The 19,987-nt window shown below is 41.1% G+C and overlaps 1 protein-coding gene across 1 annotated transcript in view; it reads left to right on the top strand.

The window, feature by feature from the left end:
- The window catches only part of Ryr2 (ryanodine receptor 2 (cardiac)), a 294,371-nt gene that overhangs the window by 191,165 nt on the left and 83,219 nt on the right, over nt 1-19,987 (top strand). Inside the window, exons 58-64 of the mRNA XM_013009227.1 lie at nt 130-205; nt 3,316-3,439; nt 4,623-4,738; nt 7,062-7,126; nt 8,630-8,751; nt 13,734-13,783; nt 19,379-19,391. Coding sequence (XP_012864681.1) covers nt 130-205; nt 3,316-3,439; nt 4,623-4,738; nt 7,062-7,126; nt 8,630-8,751; nt 13,734-13,783; nt 19,379-19,391 — 566 coding nt within the window. The remainder of the gene's footprint in view (nt 1-129; nt 206-3,315; nt 3,440-4,622; nt 4,739-7,061; nt 7,127-8,629; nt 8,752-13,733; nt 13,784-19,378; nt 19,392-19,987) is intronic.

Here is a 19,987-nt window from a genome sequence, read left to right as displayed (position 1 = left end):
TAATGTGTTTTGGTGCTATTACTGTGACCTTATTTGTGTAAGGCTTATTTTGATATTAACTTTTAGAAAGCATATATACTCTTCTTCATTGAAATGTAAGTTAGATCTTCAATATTTGGTACATTTCAGGCTATGGCAGAAATGATGGCTGAAAACTACCATAATATATGGGCAAAGAAAAAGAAAATGGAGTTGGAATCCAAAGGTAAAATTTTCTAGAACCCTCCATTAAAAAACGCATAGCTTAACTCCAGTCATGTGTGGTGCAGATGTCATAATTATTTCTTTTAGCACAAGAGCTTATTAGAATGTTTCAATAGTGCAAGATTTCAGGTAGAAACTTCTATAATTTCCTGATTACTAGTGTGTGTCTTCCCATGTCTTAGAAGTTTGGAGGCTTTCTGTAACCATTTTGTCACTGTCTATAATTGCACTATGTAGAAGTGTCTCTCTTGGTTCTTAGCCCCAACTTAAATATCTTTTACTTCATGCCTTTCTATTTTCCATCTCAGTTTCTTCCTTTGTCCAGTCTGTTTAACAAATCCCCTTTGTTCTGTCTTTTATTTACTTGTATTTGCTATTTGTTTGGCACTGGGTATATGTCTAAATTTTGTGTGTGGGGGGGAGAAGAGGGAGAGAGAGAGAGAGAGAAAGAGAGAGAGAGAGAGAGAGAGAGAGAGAGAGAGAGTCAGAAACACTGAAAAATCCAGCCAGCACAATTTCTTTCCCAACTATTCTGATCTCTTTTATCATTCCTATATCCATTTGAAGAAATAAATCTGCTTTAGAAAAACTTAAGAAAAACTCACATTTTGCCTTTTGTGCTCATTGAGTCTTCAGTGTTCTGGTTTGTGCTTGAGGAAACTCAGAAGGGTTTGGAGGAAATCAAATACCATACGGGAAATATGCATTAAGAAGCAAGAGCTAGGGATACAACTTGGCGCTAGAGCTTTTGACTGGCAGGTGCCAGGCTCTAGGCTCAATCTCTACCCTCCCTAAAAGGAGATAGATAGATAGATAGATAGAGAGAGAGAGAGAGAGAGAGAGATAGAGAGATAGAGAGAGAGATGAAGAAGGAAGAGGAAGAGGTGGATAAAGGAAGGAAAGAGGGAAGAATGAAAGAAGGAAGGAAAGAGAAAGTGAAAGAAGGAAGAAAAGGAAGGAAGGAAGGAAGGAAGGAAGGAGTGAAAGTCCCCAAACTATTATGAGTGGTTCAGTGGTCCAAAATGAATGGAAAAAAAATGTCAAGAGCCAGAGTTCGTTTGTCTTCTTTTTCTGATCTATGTTCTGATCTGCGGGCCGATCTCAAGTGTACACTTGTCCTGTGTAGTTCAGCAGTGCTCTTGAGGTGAGAAGAATTTCTGAGTCAGAGATTTTTGTGTTCTTTATGTTCTTGAGAGTTTTAAATTAATAGACTTTATTCTGCCTGCCCTTTCTGTCTGTCTGTCTGTCTCTCACTCACTCATTGATATTTGGCCCCAGAATCATTGTGGATTGCATGTTAGTTGTCAAATGAACATGATCTAGAACTGAATGTAGTAATGCAGTTTGAAATTGGGGTTTACTGATTAAATGGTAGTGATTACATTCGATGCACAATGAATTCTTTGTTCTCACAATGTATCCAGCCACAGGAAAGCAGCAGCCTTCTTTTGCAAGGCTCCTGGCCTATTTTATGGCTAAAGCAACCTCAGCATTTAAAATTGTTTTCGCAACCCCTGCTAAGCTGCTGTGGAAACTTAGGTGCTATGTATATTGTTTCCATAATTCAAACAACAACAGTCATGTTCTGTTTCTGTCTCAAATTTCTTTAGCTGCTTTACCTCAAGGAATTGAATGTGCTGCCCAATATTCATTACATCATAAGTTTTATGATGTTTGCATTTTCATGGACTGTGTACTGCTACTTCAACCACAGTCTTTATGCAAGATCTGGACCCTTGAAAGAGTAAAAATGAACTTCATATTTTTTATAACTTAGCATTTTTAAAAATTAATGTTTTGTACCTCTAGACATTTTTCTTTAGTAATTAAACACTCTAGAAGTTTTTAAATTCAAAGGAATGGAATGCTTTCGTTACTTCTTACAGACAAAATAATACTAGAAATACAAATTATTTTATTGTGAAAATATTGTACAGAGGAGTTACAATTACATGGGCAAGATAATGAGTACATTTCTTATCAAGCATTGTAGCCTCCTCCTTTGTTTCCCCTTCCCATCCCTTCCCATCCTCCCCCCAGCTCCCTACCCAATCCTCCCCGCCCCCCCCCATAACGACTTGTACATCTCATTGTGCAATGGGTCCACCTTTATCCCTATTTAAACGATTTGTTTTCCCCCTTCCCCTCCAAAAATTATACCGACATCAAATACAGTGAAAGCAGGGGTTATACTGTGGGGGAGGGACATACAAAGCAACAAAAAATAATCTTATAAATGTGTTAGAAACAATTGCATGAAAGAAAAAACATTTGAATACATATCTTAGGGTTCATTTCCCTAAGATCACCTTATCTGACCTTTTCTGGGTGACTCAGACATATACTAGTTATTGCAAATAAGGGAAACCATGGGACCTATGTTTCTTTGGGCCTGGCTTACTTCACTTAATAGAATTTTTTCCAAGTCTTTCCATTTCCTAACAAATGGGGCAATGTCACTCTTTCGAACTCACTGTCTGGCTGCAATTCCTGAGCTTTTTATCTCAAGATTAGTGCACTACCACTTGATCCATAGCTCAGCTCACAACTTCTTGGTAGTTAATTGAAGATAAGAGTCTCATAGACTTTTCTGCCCTGGCTGGCTTTGAACCACGATCCTCAGAGCTCAGCCTCCTGAGTAACTAGTGTAACTGGCGTGAGCCACTGGTGTCCAAGTGAATGCTCAGACTCTTAAGTTGCATATTTACATAGAGTTGTGTGTTTTTATTAATAATGTCACTATAAAAGTACTTACAGACTTAAGAGATACAGTCAAACATTCTTATTTAACATAGTTTTTCTCTGTGTGGGGCAGAAAATGAAATTTGCCCTCTCATTGTACTGGGTCTGCTGTGTAGGGCTGAGTGTGGCTTTCCTCTGAACAGAACTCCCTCCTGCTGCTTAGTGTCACCTGTCAGTGCACACTTATGGTGCAAATGCCCTCAGAAAGGTACGGGCGCCATCTTGCATTGATTTCCTGAGTTATTTGGGGTGTCCCAGGCACTGTGGGGGGGTAAAGGAGCATGAGTATCTCTCCAGAATCCCAGAGACTAGTGCAGAGGCGTGCTATGGGTCATCTGAGGTCGCATGTCCCTCTCTTGCCTTGCTCAGGAGGCGGAAACCATCCCCTGCTTGTGCCCTACGACACGCTGACCGCCAAGGAGAAAGCCAAGGACAGGGAGAAGGCGCAGGACATCCTCAAGTTCCTGCAGATCAATGGCTATGCCGTGTCCAGGTAACAGAGCCCCACTCCACGCCTTCCTCGGGAAAGAATGCATAACGAACTCCCCCACTGGAGTTCAGCACAAACATGAATTCAGTGATCTGTTCAAAACTTCGGGTACTGTGTTCAAAATACACCAGAGATATTCAGGCCATTGGCTGTTCCTACTTAGGTGAGTTCTTTCTGGGAACTGTGTTCCGTGATCATCCATGGTGTGGGCAGAATGGCCAGCAGGCTCTCCACCGCACAGTAATCGAGTTATTCGCTGCAGTGTTAGGTCTGGTGCAGAAGACTCCACTTAAATTAAAATCTCTCTCTCTCTCTCTCTCTCTCTGGGCATTGGTAGCTCATGCCTATAATCCTAGCTACTCAGGAGGCTAAGTTCTGAGGATCACAGTTCAAAGCCATCCCAGGCAGGAAAGTGTGTGAGACTCTTATCTCCAATAAACCACCAGAAAACTGGAAGTGGTGCTATGTATCAAGTCGTAGAGCGATCGCCTTGAGCTGAAGACCTAAGGGATAGTGCACAGGTCCAGAGTTCAAGCCCCATAACTGACCCCCCCCCCAAAAAAACTTCTCTCACCTTAAAGTGGTAAAAGAATATTAGATAATCTTCAAAATTTGCCCCAAAATTATATTCATGGCTTTTTGTTGTTGTTTGGTTTTGTTTGGTGCCTGTCCTTGGGCTTGAACTTAGAGCCTAGGCACTATGAGTTATTTTGCTCAAGGATAGAGCTCTACTGCTTGAGCCACAGTGCCACTTCCTGCTTTTTTCATAGTTAGAGATAATAGTCTCATGGACTTTCCTGCCTGGGCTGGCTTTGAACCTCAATCTTCAAATCTCACCCTCCTAAGTAGCTAGAATTACAGGTATGAGCCCCAGCTCCCTGCTTGGTTGTTATTTATTTATTTTTGTTGGTGGTGGGGCCTGAACTCCAGGCCTGGGTGCTGTCCCTGCGCTCTTCAGCTCAAGGCTAGCGCTCTACCACTTAAGCCACAGTGCCACTTCCAGTTTTCTGGTGGTTTATTGGAGATAAGAGTCTCACACACTTTCCTGCCTGGGCTGGCTTTGAACCGCGATCCTCAGATCTCAACCTCTGGAGTAACTAGGATTTGGTTGTTACTTTTTAAGCAACATTTTCCCTTCTAAGAGACAGTGCTTACCTGTTTGCTTGTTTCCGGTTTGCCATTCCAGAGGATTCAAAGACCTGGAATTGGACACACCTTCCATCGAGAAGCGCTTTGCTTACAGTTTCCTACAGCAGCTCATTCGCTATGTGGACGAAGCTCATCAGTATATCCTGGAGTTTGGTAGGCACCTGGGCCCCTTGTGAATTCACTTATCCGTGTTTTCAATTAGTTACTGTTGTTATTATTGTAGAACAGCATTAAGCTCAGGGTGGTTCCCCATCCCAGAAACGTGTCTCTCTAGTGCACTACCAAACTCGGTCCAATAGCCAGTAGACAAAGCAGCTGCTGGTGATGGGGAAATGTGGGAACTTTAAAAATGTCCACTATATGCAATTCCTTTTGCCGTGGGATGCTGATGGGTTTGACTTTTTGTGATTAGAAAAATACGCATGGGGCAAATTTTAAGGTAGAGTACAATCTCCTGTGAAAGCAGTTGGTGTACTTTAGGAAAACGACAGTCTCAAACGATATGAATCCTAGGAAGTCCTAAGTGCTGTAGGGGACCAAGATTAGCTTTCCAAGGGACAGAGCAGGACTTTGCAGTACAGGGGACTCTGTTATTGGGGAACAGTGAGGGGCCTCTTCCACCTGCCAGGTGCCATGTCAGCATGAGACTTTAGAGATTAGGAGGAAGGCATCAAGGCAGCCTCTCCTTTTCAGAACCACCTCGGTCAGGTTGCGGAGTTGAAATTCTCGTTCATTACTTTCCCTCTGTCAGATCACCGTCCAGTGCTGGGTGGTAAAAGGGTATATGCCGTCGGTTTGTACCTTTTGGTGGATTCCCTTTTCACTCCCAGTGGTTTGTTTCTTCCTGCCTGCCCCTATTGGTAGTACTAGGATTCGAACCCAGGGTCTCATGCTTGCTAGGCAAGTGCTGCACCACTTAAAGCCCCCCCCCCCCAGATGGAGAGCCTCCTAAGTAGGCCTCCCTAATAGCTAAGCATTCATCCCCACACTCCTGCTTGTTTGCTGAGATGGGGTCCTGCTAACATCTCTTCTGGAGTCAGCCTGCATCAGTGATCCTTCAGCCTTCCCTCTTGAGTAGCTGGGACAGCAGATATGAGCCGCTGCTCTTTTCCTTAGGTTTGTATTTGGTTTCTGGATCAGTGTTGGAGGAAAGTTTATAGAAATTTGAGTTCTGGTATTTTCTTCTTGTTCATGGCTGTTGAATCCTGAATGGGATGAAGGACATCATTCTGATAAACAAACCAAGTTCTCTTTCAACCTGCCTCTTTAGCTATAGCTCAGATACTCTCTGCTCTCAGTCATCTTCTTTCCTGTAAACTAATTTATGACACATCATCTCTTTACAACTTGTGCAACTGTAGGTTTTAAAGATAGGATTTCTGGTTCATTCTAACACATCACCACATTAGTCTGAATGAATGAATGAATGAAACTCACCCTAAGAATGAGAATGAAGTGGGTGTAAATGTTTGAAGCATCTTGCATCATTTCCAATCTCCACTTAAAAGGATCTGGTGTGGGAAGGTGGCATCAGGTTCAAGCCCAAGGCCCAGTCTTCTTTTGGCACGGAAAGAGAGAAGGAAGAACAGTAAATAATGAGGGAGAGGGAATAAAAATATTTTTTAAGCTACATACAGAGTAGGAGTGGGTTGAGCTACTTTTTCACACTTTCTTCCTGTTTCCAAATAAGCACACCTCCAGTGCTTCTGTACAGGGAGTGGCAAGTATCCTGCACCAAGGCGAGTCCTCCCACTTGGAACATTCTTTTCTTTCCACAGGGAGAGGATCATAGAGACAGGATGCTGCAGGGGGGGGGAGGGGGCGGGGGAGGGGAGGGGGGAGGGAGAGTAGGTCACAGAGATTGAGTGGAATGAAAGAACACTTCCTACAGTGTCTCCTGTGGCATGTACCTTTTGCAGATGGCTGAGACAGAAGGAATTCTCTTTTAAGAAATGTATTGGAGGAGCAGGTAGAGAGCTGGGATGAAATCTTCATCTCTCTCCCTTTGCCTCTTAGGTTGTTACTACAATAGAACTGCTGCATCTTCACCTTTGTCTTTGACTTTACACCATATACAGAATGCACTCCTCCTTAAGTCTGAGGGAATTGTGCCCTTTCTCTGTTTTGCTTTTCTTGGCAGTACCAGGGTTTGAGCTAAGGCCTTGTGCTGGCTAGGCAGGTGCTTCCCCACCTGACCCAGCCCCTACACACTTTCTTTTGCTTTAATTATTTTTTCAGATAGTCCTAAGATACTTTGTTGTTGTTCTGGGCGAGCCTCAGACTGCAGTCCTCCCATGAATCCTCCAACACAGACCAACCGCACCTGGCAGAAGGGAGCCTGCCTATCTTGGGGTGTATATATTATATCGATACAGTTTGGTGGGGTAGTAGTTAGCGATGTAGTCAAAGCTTGGTGGGGAAGTACCTTGTCATCTTCAAAGTTCAACATGTACCTAAAAACTTTCTCTGTCCACAGATGGTGGCAGCAGAAGCAAAGGAGAGCATTTTCCTTATGAACAGGAAATCAAGTTCTTCGCCAAAGTACAGTATTTTGTACCCCCAAGGAGTCCCTCTCTCCCCAGTCTTGTTCACGCTTCCCTGTGTGTTTACAGTGTTCATGGCATTATCGGTACCTGTCTATCCATGTGCATTTCAACTATGAATAAATATTCTCTGGCAATAATAATAATAATAATAGTAACAATAGCCATCCTAACTGTGTGCCGCTTTGCTGCCAGCCTAGCTGTGCATGTGTCCCTCCCTCAGCCCTCTCTATCAAAGCCTTCCAATGACTTTTGAGCCAGAAGAAGTTGAAGTCAAGAGTTCTAATTCTTTGGCTTTCTTGTGTGACTCATCAGAAAGTTTTTCCCTTTGAGCATCTGGAGATTGTTATGATTTAATATTTTACGTGAACCTTTTGGAACGGAAGGCAAACGTTAGCTCATTTGTCGGTAATTTATGAATGGTGTATGACCGCCGTCATATCCGTCTTACAGATGAGAGAATTGGCTCAGAGGACGTTGCTTAGACACAGGCATCTCCCATACTTATTACCCATGTGCATTGATAAGGACTTACCAAGGGTGTGTGCTGGGGTGGGCACACACATCGCTTCCTTTCAGTCAAGAGGGGAAGATGATGAAGGGTTGCAAAGAGTTAGTTAATTAAATCAATTAACCAGAATTAATCAATCTGCATTGTGGCACAGTAGGCTGTAACCTGGATTTGCCATGGAGACATAGTGCCCTCGGCTAAGAGCTCTGCCCACAACACTTCGCAGTTAACATGATCATCTCATTATCACTCTCAGTCTTCCTTCTGCATACTTGCTTTGGATGGTTGGGAAGATCATTTGATACAAATACCATAATTCATGAATTGAAAAAAAATTGTGCCAATACTAGGCTTTGAACTCAGGGTCTGATGCTGTGGCTTGGCTTTTGTGCTCAAGACTGGCACCAGCCATTGAGCCATACCTTCACTTCTGCCTTTTTTTTTTTTTTTTGCTGATTAACTGGAGATAAGAGTCTTAAGGATTTGTCTTCCCAGGCTGGCTTTCAACCTTAGTAGCTAGCATTACAGGGGTGAGCCACCAGTGCCCAATCATTCCATTTTAATTTTATTGTCAAGTTGATGTACCGAGGGGTTACAGTTACATACGTAAGGTAGCCTGTTTGGGATTAATTTTTTGTCTTCTATTAAATTTTCAGAGTTAGACCCTTCACTGTAAATAATTTTTCTTGACTTTCTTTACACTGAGAGAAATAGAATAATTCCAAATTGTTGGACGTCTTCTCTTTCCTACAGTCACATGCCAGCAAGTGGCACTAGCTCTGTGTGTGTGTGTGTGTGTGTGTGTGTGTGTGTGTGTGTGTGTGTGTGCATGCATGCACACTCATGCAGCCCTTCAGGATGGGTACAGGATGGGGGGGCACCTCTGAAATGGCAGGCATCCAGGAATGAGCTCTGCATACCCCGAGCCTCTGCTTTCTCTTATCCTCCATGAGTCAAATCCATTATCTGATTTCTTCTCCTTTCTTTCAGGTTGTTCTTCCCTTAATTGATCAGTACTTCAAAAACCATCGCCTGTACTTTCTGTCTGCAGCAAGCAGGCCTCTCTGCTCTGGAGGACATGCCTCCAACAAGGAGAAAGAGATGGTGACTAGGTAAGGAGCCTTAAATCCTGGCGTTCAACCCTCTCCCCCTCCCCTGGGCTCCGCCACCTAGAATTCAGCACTGGACCAATGACAGGGTTAGTAGAGCTGTTGTAGATGCCCAGTTTCTGCTCTCTTTGCTGATCAGGGTAATAGTGGACACAAGGAATAAAATAACTCCGAACATGTATCCACAAGGGGTACAGCAGCCATGACAGCAGCCATAGCAATAGCTAGGACATCCAGAACTTCTACAAGTCTGTGAAACATGATACTTGCCTGATGAGCTTCTTTGACCATCTGCATTCCCAGTGTTTTGCCAGCCCTTCTAGTTCAGGAAGGCAAACTTCTCACTTATACAAGCTTATTCAGAAAACTTAAGGCCAGTCTTGGAAATTAATGGAATACACATAAAAATGTGCATGCCAAATGTTTCCCTTCCTGCTCTCTAGTCTGGCTTCTTTGTGTCTCTGCACAAGTATTTCTCATAGATTTTGTGTTGTTGTTGTTGTTTGTGTGTATGTAGTTCTCCTGTGAGTCTGCTAGACCTAGTACACTTGAGATTCACTAAGGAATCGAGTCTGCCTGTATTATTACATGGCTCAGAATCCATACTGTATTTTTAGAACATGTCTGTACAAAATTTCTGTAAAAGCCAGAGAAGTACACAGAGCAGAAGACCAGCAGGGTCACAGGCTTTCTCTGCCCTTGACTTTGCCACCCGGGGGCAGAGGGCGAGGAGGGCGAGGCTGCTGATCGAGGCTGTCACCAGAAGGTGGAGAGCAAAGACGCCCACACTGAGTAATGGTGGACGAGGCAGGGCGCGGTGTACTCATCACCAGCAGCCAGTCAGGGGATGGAGCATGGCCACAGCCTTCAGGGTGTCTTCTATCCTGTGTGTAGTCATGGATCAGCGGGAAGGATCTGTGCAGGGCCTGGGTGTGGCCTCCATCTGTGACCAGACGGGAGGCCAGGCAGTGCCAGCCCTTCCTACCCTGCTGTCCTGGCTCCCTTTCGCCTGCCGTAGACGGAAAGTGACAGTCCCCAGCATTTCCCACTCTGCCCTGGTCCACTTTGTGGGCCATGCACTCAAGTAATTAAGAACACAGAGACACCAAGTTCCCACGAGACGCAGGGAGACCCAGGACCCCGGGGGTTCCCACTCTTCCCAGCCCAGTGACCTGTGGTTCACGTAGGTGCCCCCTGATTACACAGATCAAGAGAAGCTATGGACAGAAAACGGGAAAATACAAGTAAATGGTCCCCAAACCCACCTTTCCCCTTGGTTTCTCCTTTACTATTTTCTCTCATCAGTGTCACTGACTCTCAGAAGTATTAACCACAAAGGATCATACAAAAAAAATATATCTCAAAGCAGCAAGATGGACTCATAAAATACACAGTTTTATTTCTTAACTGTATCTCAGGCTGGAAAAAATCAAAGAACCATACAACAATTTTTAAGAAAGATTAGCTGATTTCCAACTCTTTATCTGTTTTTTTTTTCATAAAAAACAATTTTTTGTACTGAGTGCTTCATTTTTAAATGTCAGTTTTTAGTTATTTGTTAATAGTGCCTTGCATGTTTGCTCCGGCTGGCCACAGAACTACGACCCTCCTGCCTCCGCCTCCTCATATAGCCGAGGTCGCAGGGGTCCACCACCATGCCAAGCTTTAAATTTAATTTTAACAGGTATTTCCCCCATATTCATAGGTTTGTCTTACTGTGATTTGTATGTTTTTAAAATGAAAAATAAAATAGAATTTTGTACAGATTTGTATGACAACAAGCTGTAGGACTATTACCCTCTTCACACACACACACACACACACACACACAAATCATAGAAAAAAGTGAGATAAAATACATTACAAAGCTAGCCCTGCTACTATGAATAAGCATTTAAACATGTAAAAGTCACTAAAGGATTATTTTCAGTTGTATGTAAGTCACAAGTAGCAGTAGTTTTTCATGTGAGATTCCGTGAGATTCTTGGTACTTCCTGGCGCCAGTAGCTCTTCGAAGGGCATTTGCTGTGTGTCACGTTAGGACCAGGAAGGATAAGAGCTAGTCAGTGTCTATGTATGGAAAAACTTGGGAGAGTGGCAGAGACGTGCCTGGCAGTCCACAGGACTCATGGCAGGCCTCGGAGCGGGCTGATGGTCATGTGTAGTAGCGCCCTTGCAGACTGATTTAAAGAGATGGAGGAAGGGGAAAGTTTCGAGGTGAACATAACCTCAAGATGAAAGCATAGCGTCAAGAGAAGCGATAGACTGAAAACACAGGGAAAATACACAGGTAATTTAGGGAGTGTGTAGATTGTGTGAGTTGTGATAGATAGTAGCTTCCGGAACACACGCGGCCCTGATGGCTCAGGAAGTTGAGATGGAGATACAGAAGTTGGATGGGGATGGACAGGAGGCCTAGGGTCTGGGGTAGGGGTAATGGGGGGAGCTGGTTGTGGAAAGCAGAGGAAGTTAGGGTGGCTTTTAGCGAATCACAGAGGAAGTAGATGCGAGTCTCCACAGGGCACTGAAGTTTTAACTCTAAGTCGTTGAAACATTGTTGGTGTCACTCAAGAACAAAACAGACTTCAGGAGGAGAACTCATTTCCAGAAGAGGCGGCTCAATTCGGTTGGAAATTTTTTGATGTGTAGGTACGTCATTTGGCTGGAGATAGTCTGCCGGCAGTTGGAGACTGGCTAAAATGGATAATATACAGTATAGTCTGTACAGAAATGATGCCCCCTCTCCGCCAAATGGATATCCAGGAGGAGAAAGGAAAATCACGTGTCTTTTAGAAAGGCCTAACCTCCCTCTCTCTGTATTTCTCCTACATATGGTTAAGGGGCAGCAGAGATGGCAAAGAAGTGGAGTTTTCGCTGACAGAGCCTCAGCCATTAAATTGTGTCTGGTTGAATGAGATCCAGTTCTTAGGTGGTTTTTGTCCTGAACACTAGCTTTAGATCACAGTCAGCCCAAGGGTTCCGTTCTCCTTGCTTGTTGAGTTGCATTCACAGCATTCATCCATGAGCCCTAATACATCAGGGCTCTGAAGCAGAGGCCCTCCAGTTAGTGTCTTATCTTTAATGATTTTTTTAATGATGTCAGAAAAGCACTTCATCCTCAGCTAAAGTCTGAACTTACTTGTCCTCAGTTAGTAAGCCACAGCAAGAGTATGAGCAAAGTATGTACCAGAGTAGAAATGTTATGATGAAATGATGTATGACTTAACAGATGCCTTAGATCGGTGCCTGGCACTGGTACCTGCAATCCTAGCTTCTCAAAAGGCTGAGATCTAAGGGGTATGATTCAAGATCACAGATCAGAGCCAGGAAAGTCCATGAGACTCTTATCTCCAAGTTACCAGTAAAAAAGCTGGAAGGGGAGCTGTTCTAACATTGAATGTTAGAATGCTAGTCTACAGCAAAAAGCCTAAGGGATAGTGCCTAGCTTAAGCCCCATTATCAGCACACGCAGTGTGTGAGCGTGCATACACACATGTGCACACACACACATACATTAATGCCCCAAATTATAACTTAAGAAATGAGGATCAGGGGTCTAATTTGTAATCCTCCATGTAATAGCAATTTTCAAAGGTTGTGAACTTTGAACTATTCTACTCCGCTAACAGATTTTTCCATAGCTCGATTCACCCAGGCATTTGTGGATGAAAGTTTTGTGGAGAAAAGCTACAAAATGCCCTGTGTTATTAACTTTCACCAACTCATTAATCCTCCTTGATACTGAAGTGAGCTCCGATGGCCAGAACTTACTGGAAGAGAGGTCATCAGGTGTGACCCTCTGTCCCTTTTCTATAGCCTTTATGTTACAGAATGGCTGCTGTGTCCCCAACTCAGATTCTGTGGGTATTGGTGCAAACCTAGTGCCTGGAAGGAGCGCTTTCAAAGAGAGTGGGAGCAGTAATGTGCTAGCTCCCCTCATTCTGAGGAAGATCAGGTCCAGTGTGGGCACAGCTTCACAGACAGAAGGTCAGAGTTGTAGGCTGTGCTTGCTAGTACCAGCCATGGCTCTCCAAGAGCGGGAGGGGGGGGTAGATGTAGAAGCAACGTGAGGTGGAACTCGGGAGGTGGCGCTCCGGGGTGGATCTGAATGATGTGGAAAGGGGTCTATTTTCCTTTTGAGCACTGTACCATAGGAAAGACATCTTGTGGCCTCAGCATATCCTGGGGCAGGCCCCATGGAGTGGGAAGTTGGTAGAATAGCAATGGACTCCTGAGCAGGATTTACCTACCTAGCTTGGCAGGGGGAAAGCTGGGGCTCTCCAAGGCCCAGGGGTCTTATCAGGGGAGGTAGCAGCTTTCAGGGCAGTGATGGAATTTCAGCTTGCTAATTGCCACATGAACCTACGCAGGAACTTGCTCTAGAGAATGTGAGAAATAGCTCTAACTCATTCTGCTACAGGTGTCACAGGTGTGATTTCCTGAATAATTGCCAGTTATTCAAACTCCTGTTACTTTACAGATTCTGAATTCACTGGGTTTTGCTCTATGCATAAAAAAAAATGCTGTCAAGGTTGGGCAGAAAAAGGAGATCCTATAATAAAAAGCATACATTGTTAAATAATGCTGATAAAATTTAAAAAATTTAGATATCCAATGGTTCCTAAGATTAAGTTTTTCCCTTGTGGTATTTCAGTAGTTCTGTTCCCATGGGTTCATAAGACTGCTTTTATATTAATTAGCTTTGCTTTCAATTTTTTTTTTGGTTTCTTATAATATGTGCTTTTTTAACCATGTTTGTTAAAGATATGCACTCAAAGACTCTTTTTGTTAATATCTTTATCCACATTCTGCTCAGAGAATTGATTCTTTCTGCGTGACATCATGTTGCTTTATTCTGGCTCATATATCAGCTGTTTTTCTTTTTTTTCTTCTTCTTTTTGTTAATTTTTCTTTTGTAATTTCTCCTTGTCTTTTCTACCTTCCCTCCCCCCTTCCCCTCTCTTTTGTTTTTCTTTTGTCTTCAGCCTATTCTGCAAACTTGGAGTACTTGTCAGGCATAGGATTTCACTATTTGGTAAGGAGACCCTTGAAACAAAACTACTGGCATGGCCTTCACTTGGTTTTCTTTGCCATTTCTGCACCGTGTTGCCTGCGATGTTGCATGGACGCATGTTTGCATGGCTGCATGCATGATTGTCAGAGGCCAAGACATGTTCCTCGAAGTTGATATTAAGTAGTAAGTTGCATTACCTTCAGTAAATGCTGGGCTGTGTCTTTTTTGGTACCAGTCCATCACATCATTGAAAATCAAAGGGTGTATTATTAAAAACAAATGAACAGAAGTGAGAAGTTCTGCCGTATTTCATTTCAAGAGTAAAACAAAACCAGGCTCTTGGATTTTTATTTGATTAAGTAATGAGCTGTAATAAACAAAAACTTTAAAGGTCACTTGTTTATTTTTAAATGCTTTTGAGTACAAGAGGTGCATGTCTACTGTATTCCAAACTTCGAAGCTTTGTAGCTGGGCAATGGAGCCAAGGACCTTCACTTGGCCAAAGTGACTTTTCTCGCACTACTCACCCACAGTCAGTTTCTGTTTGTGTGTGAGAATCCACAGGGCTGGAGGCCATGCTCCTGGGCACCTGCTTCTGGGGTAGCCAAGCTGGCTGGCCACTCACTTTCCCAGCTGGGGGCACAGGAAGAATCTAGAGCAGCTGGCAGAGTTCATGACTGTCATTTTCTTGCATTTGATTTCATAAGCTGTCATGGCAAATTGGAGATATCCGCTCAATAGGTTTTTAGATAGTGTTGGAAAAAAATTAGTAATAAAACAAAGAAAGTGGGGCTGGGAAGGTGGCTCAGTGGTAGAGTGCTTGCCTAGTATGCATGAGGCCCTGGGTTCGATTCCTCAGCACCACATAAACACAAAGAAGAAAACATATAAGTTCAATTATATTATTCCAAAAACTAAACATTAAAAACATTGTCATTTTCTGCAAAAGACATAATGAGTAAATTGAGCATTATAGACACACACAACCACACACATACATGGGCACATGCACAAACACTTTTAAGGTCTTTGCACTATAATTTTTTAGGAATAACTAGTTAGTGCTATAGTCTTTGGCTTCTATTAATTGCAATATTTGATTTTTTCTTAAATTTAGTAACTAAAACTTGTATTTCATATTTTTTGTATTATTAATTTTTAGTTATTTAAATACAGTGAGACATTCATCTTCAGACTAATTTTCATTTAGATGACTTTTGTTCCTTTCTTCTCAACAGAGAGCAATGCCCATAGGAATTGACAACATTTTTACATACTCTCCTAGTGTCAATGGATTCACACAGTCTTCATTTGTCTTCAAAGCTAATTTTATATTGCTCTAACTGAGACTTATTTCTCACCTGCAACATTTCATATTTATTCATGAGGTTAATAACATTTTCTGTTTCATCATTTCTAGCAGCCTAACTTTTGCATACCATTATTTTCCTATGTTATATCTATAGCCATAATTTCTCTTTTCAAATTTTTTTGACGTATTTCACATAAATTACACAAATCTTAAGAACAGTTTGGTAAATGTTTACATACATACTCAGTCATTTAGGCATTACTTAGATCAAGACAGAACATTTCCAACGTCCCCAAAGCTACCCTTCTGCCATTTTCCAAATTATTTGAGGAACCATATGGGCATTTCCATTGTTATCGATTAATTTTACTTGTTCTCCAGCAGCTCCCACTTTTCCTTACAAACATGACATCTAAGGGTTTGGTAACTGATAACAAATCTGTAATACAATTTGTTATTCTTTCTGGGAAAGAAGAACTAGACCTCAGCATTCACTTTGTCTTTAGGTGATCCTAATATTCTGTTTAGCTATTGTGTTTTTAACTACTTACTTTTTTATTGTAAAGGTGATGTGCAGGTTACAGGTACTGAGTACGTTTCTTTTTGAACAGTGTTACCCTCTCCCTTTAAATTCTGTTATTCTAAACAGGAATTTGTTAGACACCTATTAATGTGGTTTTACATAATTTTATGCTTTCATTTATTATTAAAGTGCCTATTGTTTCAGATTTTCTCTAGCATATGCTTTTAAAATGATAGACTTTAGCAAATATGTTCTAATACAGATATACCTAATTAATAGAATTTTTAAGTTTTAAGCACGTAAACATGACATATTATCATTATCTTAGATTAATATGCCATCCTGGGAGAGTAGTATCATTTGAATCTGAAAACCTAGATGGAAGTTTTATTTATGTATTTATTCATTTATTGATTTGTTCATTTAATCATTCATTCATTCCAGGCTCTAGCTACAATTTGCCAGCCATTGTCCCTAAGTTTTTGTACTCAAGGCTAGTGTTCTACCACTTGAGCCACAGCTTCATTTCCAGGATTTTGCTGATGAGTTGGAAATAAGAGTCTCCCAACCTTTCTTGCCTAGATGGGCTTTGAACCACAATATTCAGATCTCAGCTTCCCGAGTAGCTAGGATTATGGGTGTGAGCCACCAGCATCTGCCTTGGAAAGTCTTCTTTTTGAAAAGTAACTCTTTAGATGATTTAGACAAGGGACTTGAATTACCTAAGGGCCCCCCCATATTTATAGTAGGTTAAAAACAATTGCTAGTTTGAGAGATCTATTATGTGTATCAAATCTAATGTGTAATTATATATATATATATATATATACATACATACATATACATTCTGAAAAATTCTTGAAATTGGAACCTTGTAACTTACATAAAGGATTCCTAATTTGACTGATTGGATTATTGCTTATTAGATTTATTTAGATCTTGCTTGGATAAACCAAATTACAGACTTGGCTATAAAACAGGTGCACAATGAAGCGTTTTTAATTGATTCCAGAATGAATCAGAAGTAATGTAGTCCGAGTGTTTGCTTTTTAATTGGTCGATTATTCTAGCATACAGTTCCTGAGTGGGAGGCTTAAGAGCACACACCTTGTGCCTGTGTGCGGCACATTAACCTCGCACCTTTCCCTTTCCCTCTCCCTCTACAGTCTGTCGTTTTTGTGCCTATGGACTGAACCCAAACAGATTCCAAAACATATTTTCTGTACAATCTTAGTTTAAAAATGATGACCCTACTTAAGAATACAGTGAAAAGAAAGAAAAGAAAATGTAGAATACAGTGAAAAGAAAGAAGAAAACATAATTTTGTTACATTTAACAAAGAAATACTTGACAATTGTGAACAAAAATAAAGTTGTTGAAAGACACATTAACATCACATATCACTAGGAACTGGAGACCAGAGAGGAGAAGCACAATAAGCCGAGACAAAATACTTGCCCCACTGAAGGGAGCTGTGCTCAGCAGGTCTTCAGAATTTCTAGTTAGCCCAAATAGAAATGGAAGTAATTTAAGTTTTAGCCAAGGCTGAAACACAGGGTTCACACCCGTGCCGTGATGCTGCTCAGCCATGGAAGATATAGTCGGAGCAGGCTGCCAAACTGAGCCTCTGTCTCTAAACCTCGTCTGTGGTGGAAAGGTCTTTCTGACATCTGAACTAAAGAGTCTCAACAGTTGGACCTTCCTGTGCATATGTGTATATCTTTGCTGGACTCTAAAATATTTCCTCTGCGTTGAAACTCATGACCTCAGGATGAAAAGATCCCTAATGTACCAGCGCCTTATCTGTTCTTGAAGAAGCTGGTTATTTGGAGATAAGAATCCCTTGGATTGGGTAGTTCCGGCAGCCCCTGAGCCAGGTTTCTTAGATCTCAGCCTCTTGAGTAGCTAGGAGTATAGGCAGGCACCACCAGTGCTCAGCATAAATCTTTGATGTAGCAATGAAGCCAGCATCTGTTTGGCGAACGGTTTCTAGAATTTCTTCTGGCCTGACCTCACAGTGACCCTGAAATGCAATATTACTGATACCACTCAATGTTAGCTGGAGGAATGTATGTTGCATAACATAAGCATTATGGTATGTTAAAAGGAGGAAGTAGGATTTATTTATTTATTTTTGTTTATTTTTTATTGTGAAAATACTGTACAGAGGGGTTACAATTACATGGCAAGATAATGAGTACATTTCTTATCAAGCATTGTAGCCTCCTCCTTTGTTTACCCTTCCTCTGCCCCACCCCCTACCAAAGTTGTAAAGTTCGTTTTCGACATAACGACTTGTCAGTCTCATTGTTGCAATGGGTCCACCTGTATCCCTATTTAAACGATTTGTTTTTTCCCTTCCCCTCCACAAATTATAACAACATCAAATACAGTGAAAGCAGGGGTTATACTGTGGGGGAGGGACATACAAAGCAACAAAGAAATAATCTTATAAAGGTGTTAGAAATAATCGCATGAAAGAAAAAAACATTTGAATACATATCTTGGGGTTCATTTCCCTAACATCAACTTATCTGACCTTTTCTGCTTGACTCAGACATATACTAGTTATTGCAAATAAGGGAGTAGGATTTATTACACTTTCCCTTTTTTTCCTCCTGGGTGAGTATATGTACCTAATACAAACCAGTGTGTGAATCTTCACATTTGAAAGAGTTTTGGAAATTAAATGCTAAAGTTCATATACAGAATTCTTTCATCTGGTACCTCTCCTTCATCGTGAATTAGTAGATCAGGTTGTACCTTCTGATGTCTCTTCCCCAAACTCTGCAGGTACTTAAATGATGACTGCTGTTCTCTATCAGGACTATTAGAAAATTAATATATGCTTGTATCTCTAGCAAGGTTGCGAGTGTGCTTAGTTTGGTAGGAGATCTATAATAAAGGGAAGAATCACTTAAGTACCAGGAAACTTAGCCTCACCCAATCTGCTTCTATTTCCTGATCATTGTTACTTATATGAATGGCCAGGAAGGGCTTTCTAGATTTAACCAGTGTATCCTAGGAAAGAGCCCATTTCATAAGGAGAAATAAATTGAGAAAAATTGGAATCAGACATTTATAATAAAAATAGTATCAGAAAGTAATTTTGGAACATGATAGACATTTCTTGTTTCTTTCTATTGAATGTTGCATTAATGAGGGAATTTCTTGATATTGGTACCCATGAATAGCATAAGGAGTAAACCAAAATGGGTTCTCCATTTAACTGAAATTTCTCACTAAATTAGAGAGCCAATACTTTTACTCTTTCCAGTATGATAGCCTTCAGAAGTATTAAGTCATTGACACTCTCCAATTTCTCTCTGTCCCCTCAGTATTTTGAGAGAACGTTTTATCTTCTAGCATAATTTTATTTTGTGTGATCAACAGGGCTTCTGATACAATTAGACATTTTTTTCCAAAGGTCATAATGAGACATTATTTCAAGAGTCATATTGGAAAAACAGGGAGTAAAAAGTAGAATGTTTGCTGTCACTGTTTCCAGAGAAAAAAAGAGACCATTCTAGGAATCTGCAGTTTTTCAGATTCCAAGACACAAGTAGTCCTGACAGTAAAATCTGTGATTGCATGGAGAATTCCTGAGTTACATACATATGTTCAAAACAAAACAAAAAACCAATTTAGGATTAAAATATAAGACAGTCTTTTATATTTTATACTAAATGTTCTTCAAGATTGACATTTTAATTATTTAGTGAGGTGTATTAGAGGATTGTCACAATGTTATTTGAAATCCAATGTGATCTGCTGTTTTTAGAGTCAGTTATGAGGTATGATTTCAATTATGTGGATTATGTGCTATGTATGTGTTCACACATTCAGACACTGCTATAAACACATGATATTGAAAAGAACCACCCTTGAGGGAGGGACTCATGAGCACTTACAGTCTATCCAATTCCTACTTCCTTATTTATTTCAAGATGCTAACTCATATGCTGACTTTTGGCTTAATAGTTTATTATTATATCCCCATCAAATTCAAGTACCCTGGGGACTATTGCATTTTATTACTTCTATTATTATTAAGAGTGCCTAGGATTTCATACTTTTTTGTTGCAGTAATTAAGTGAATGGCATGTTCAAGGGCTAGAATAGAAGTCTTGGGACTGACAGTCCCACTATCCAGGCAGAACTTTCTGCCTTTCTACTAATTTTTTCCTTCATTAGCACTGGAGATTCTGAGATTTGTATATGAATGAGACAGTTTCTGAAAAACTTTAGCATCTCAATAATAAATATTTTTTTCTTCTTTGTATTATGTCTCCAAATGCCCATGTTTTAAGACGATTATTAATTTGAATGTGTATTTTAGTGATATATATTATTTATTTTTGGTCCGGTCGTGGGGCCTGAACTCTGGGCC

Source organism: Dipodomys ordii, unplaced genomic scaffold (assembly GCF_000151885.1).
Source record: "Dipodomys ordii isolate 6190 unplaced genomic scaffold, Dord_2.0 Scaffold9, whole genome shotgun sequence".
Classification (NCBI taxonomy): domain Eukaryota; kingdom Metazoa; phylum Chordata; class Mammalia; order Rodentia; family Heteromyidae; genus Dipodomys; species Dipodomys ordii.
Note: the sequence above shows the minus strand (reverse complement) of the source record. Positions and strands in the feature narration are given on the sequence as shown.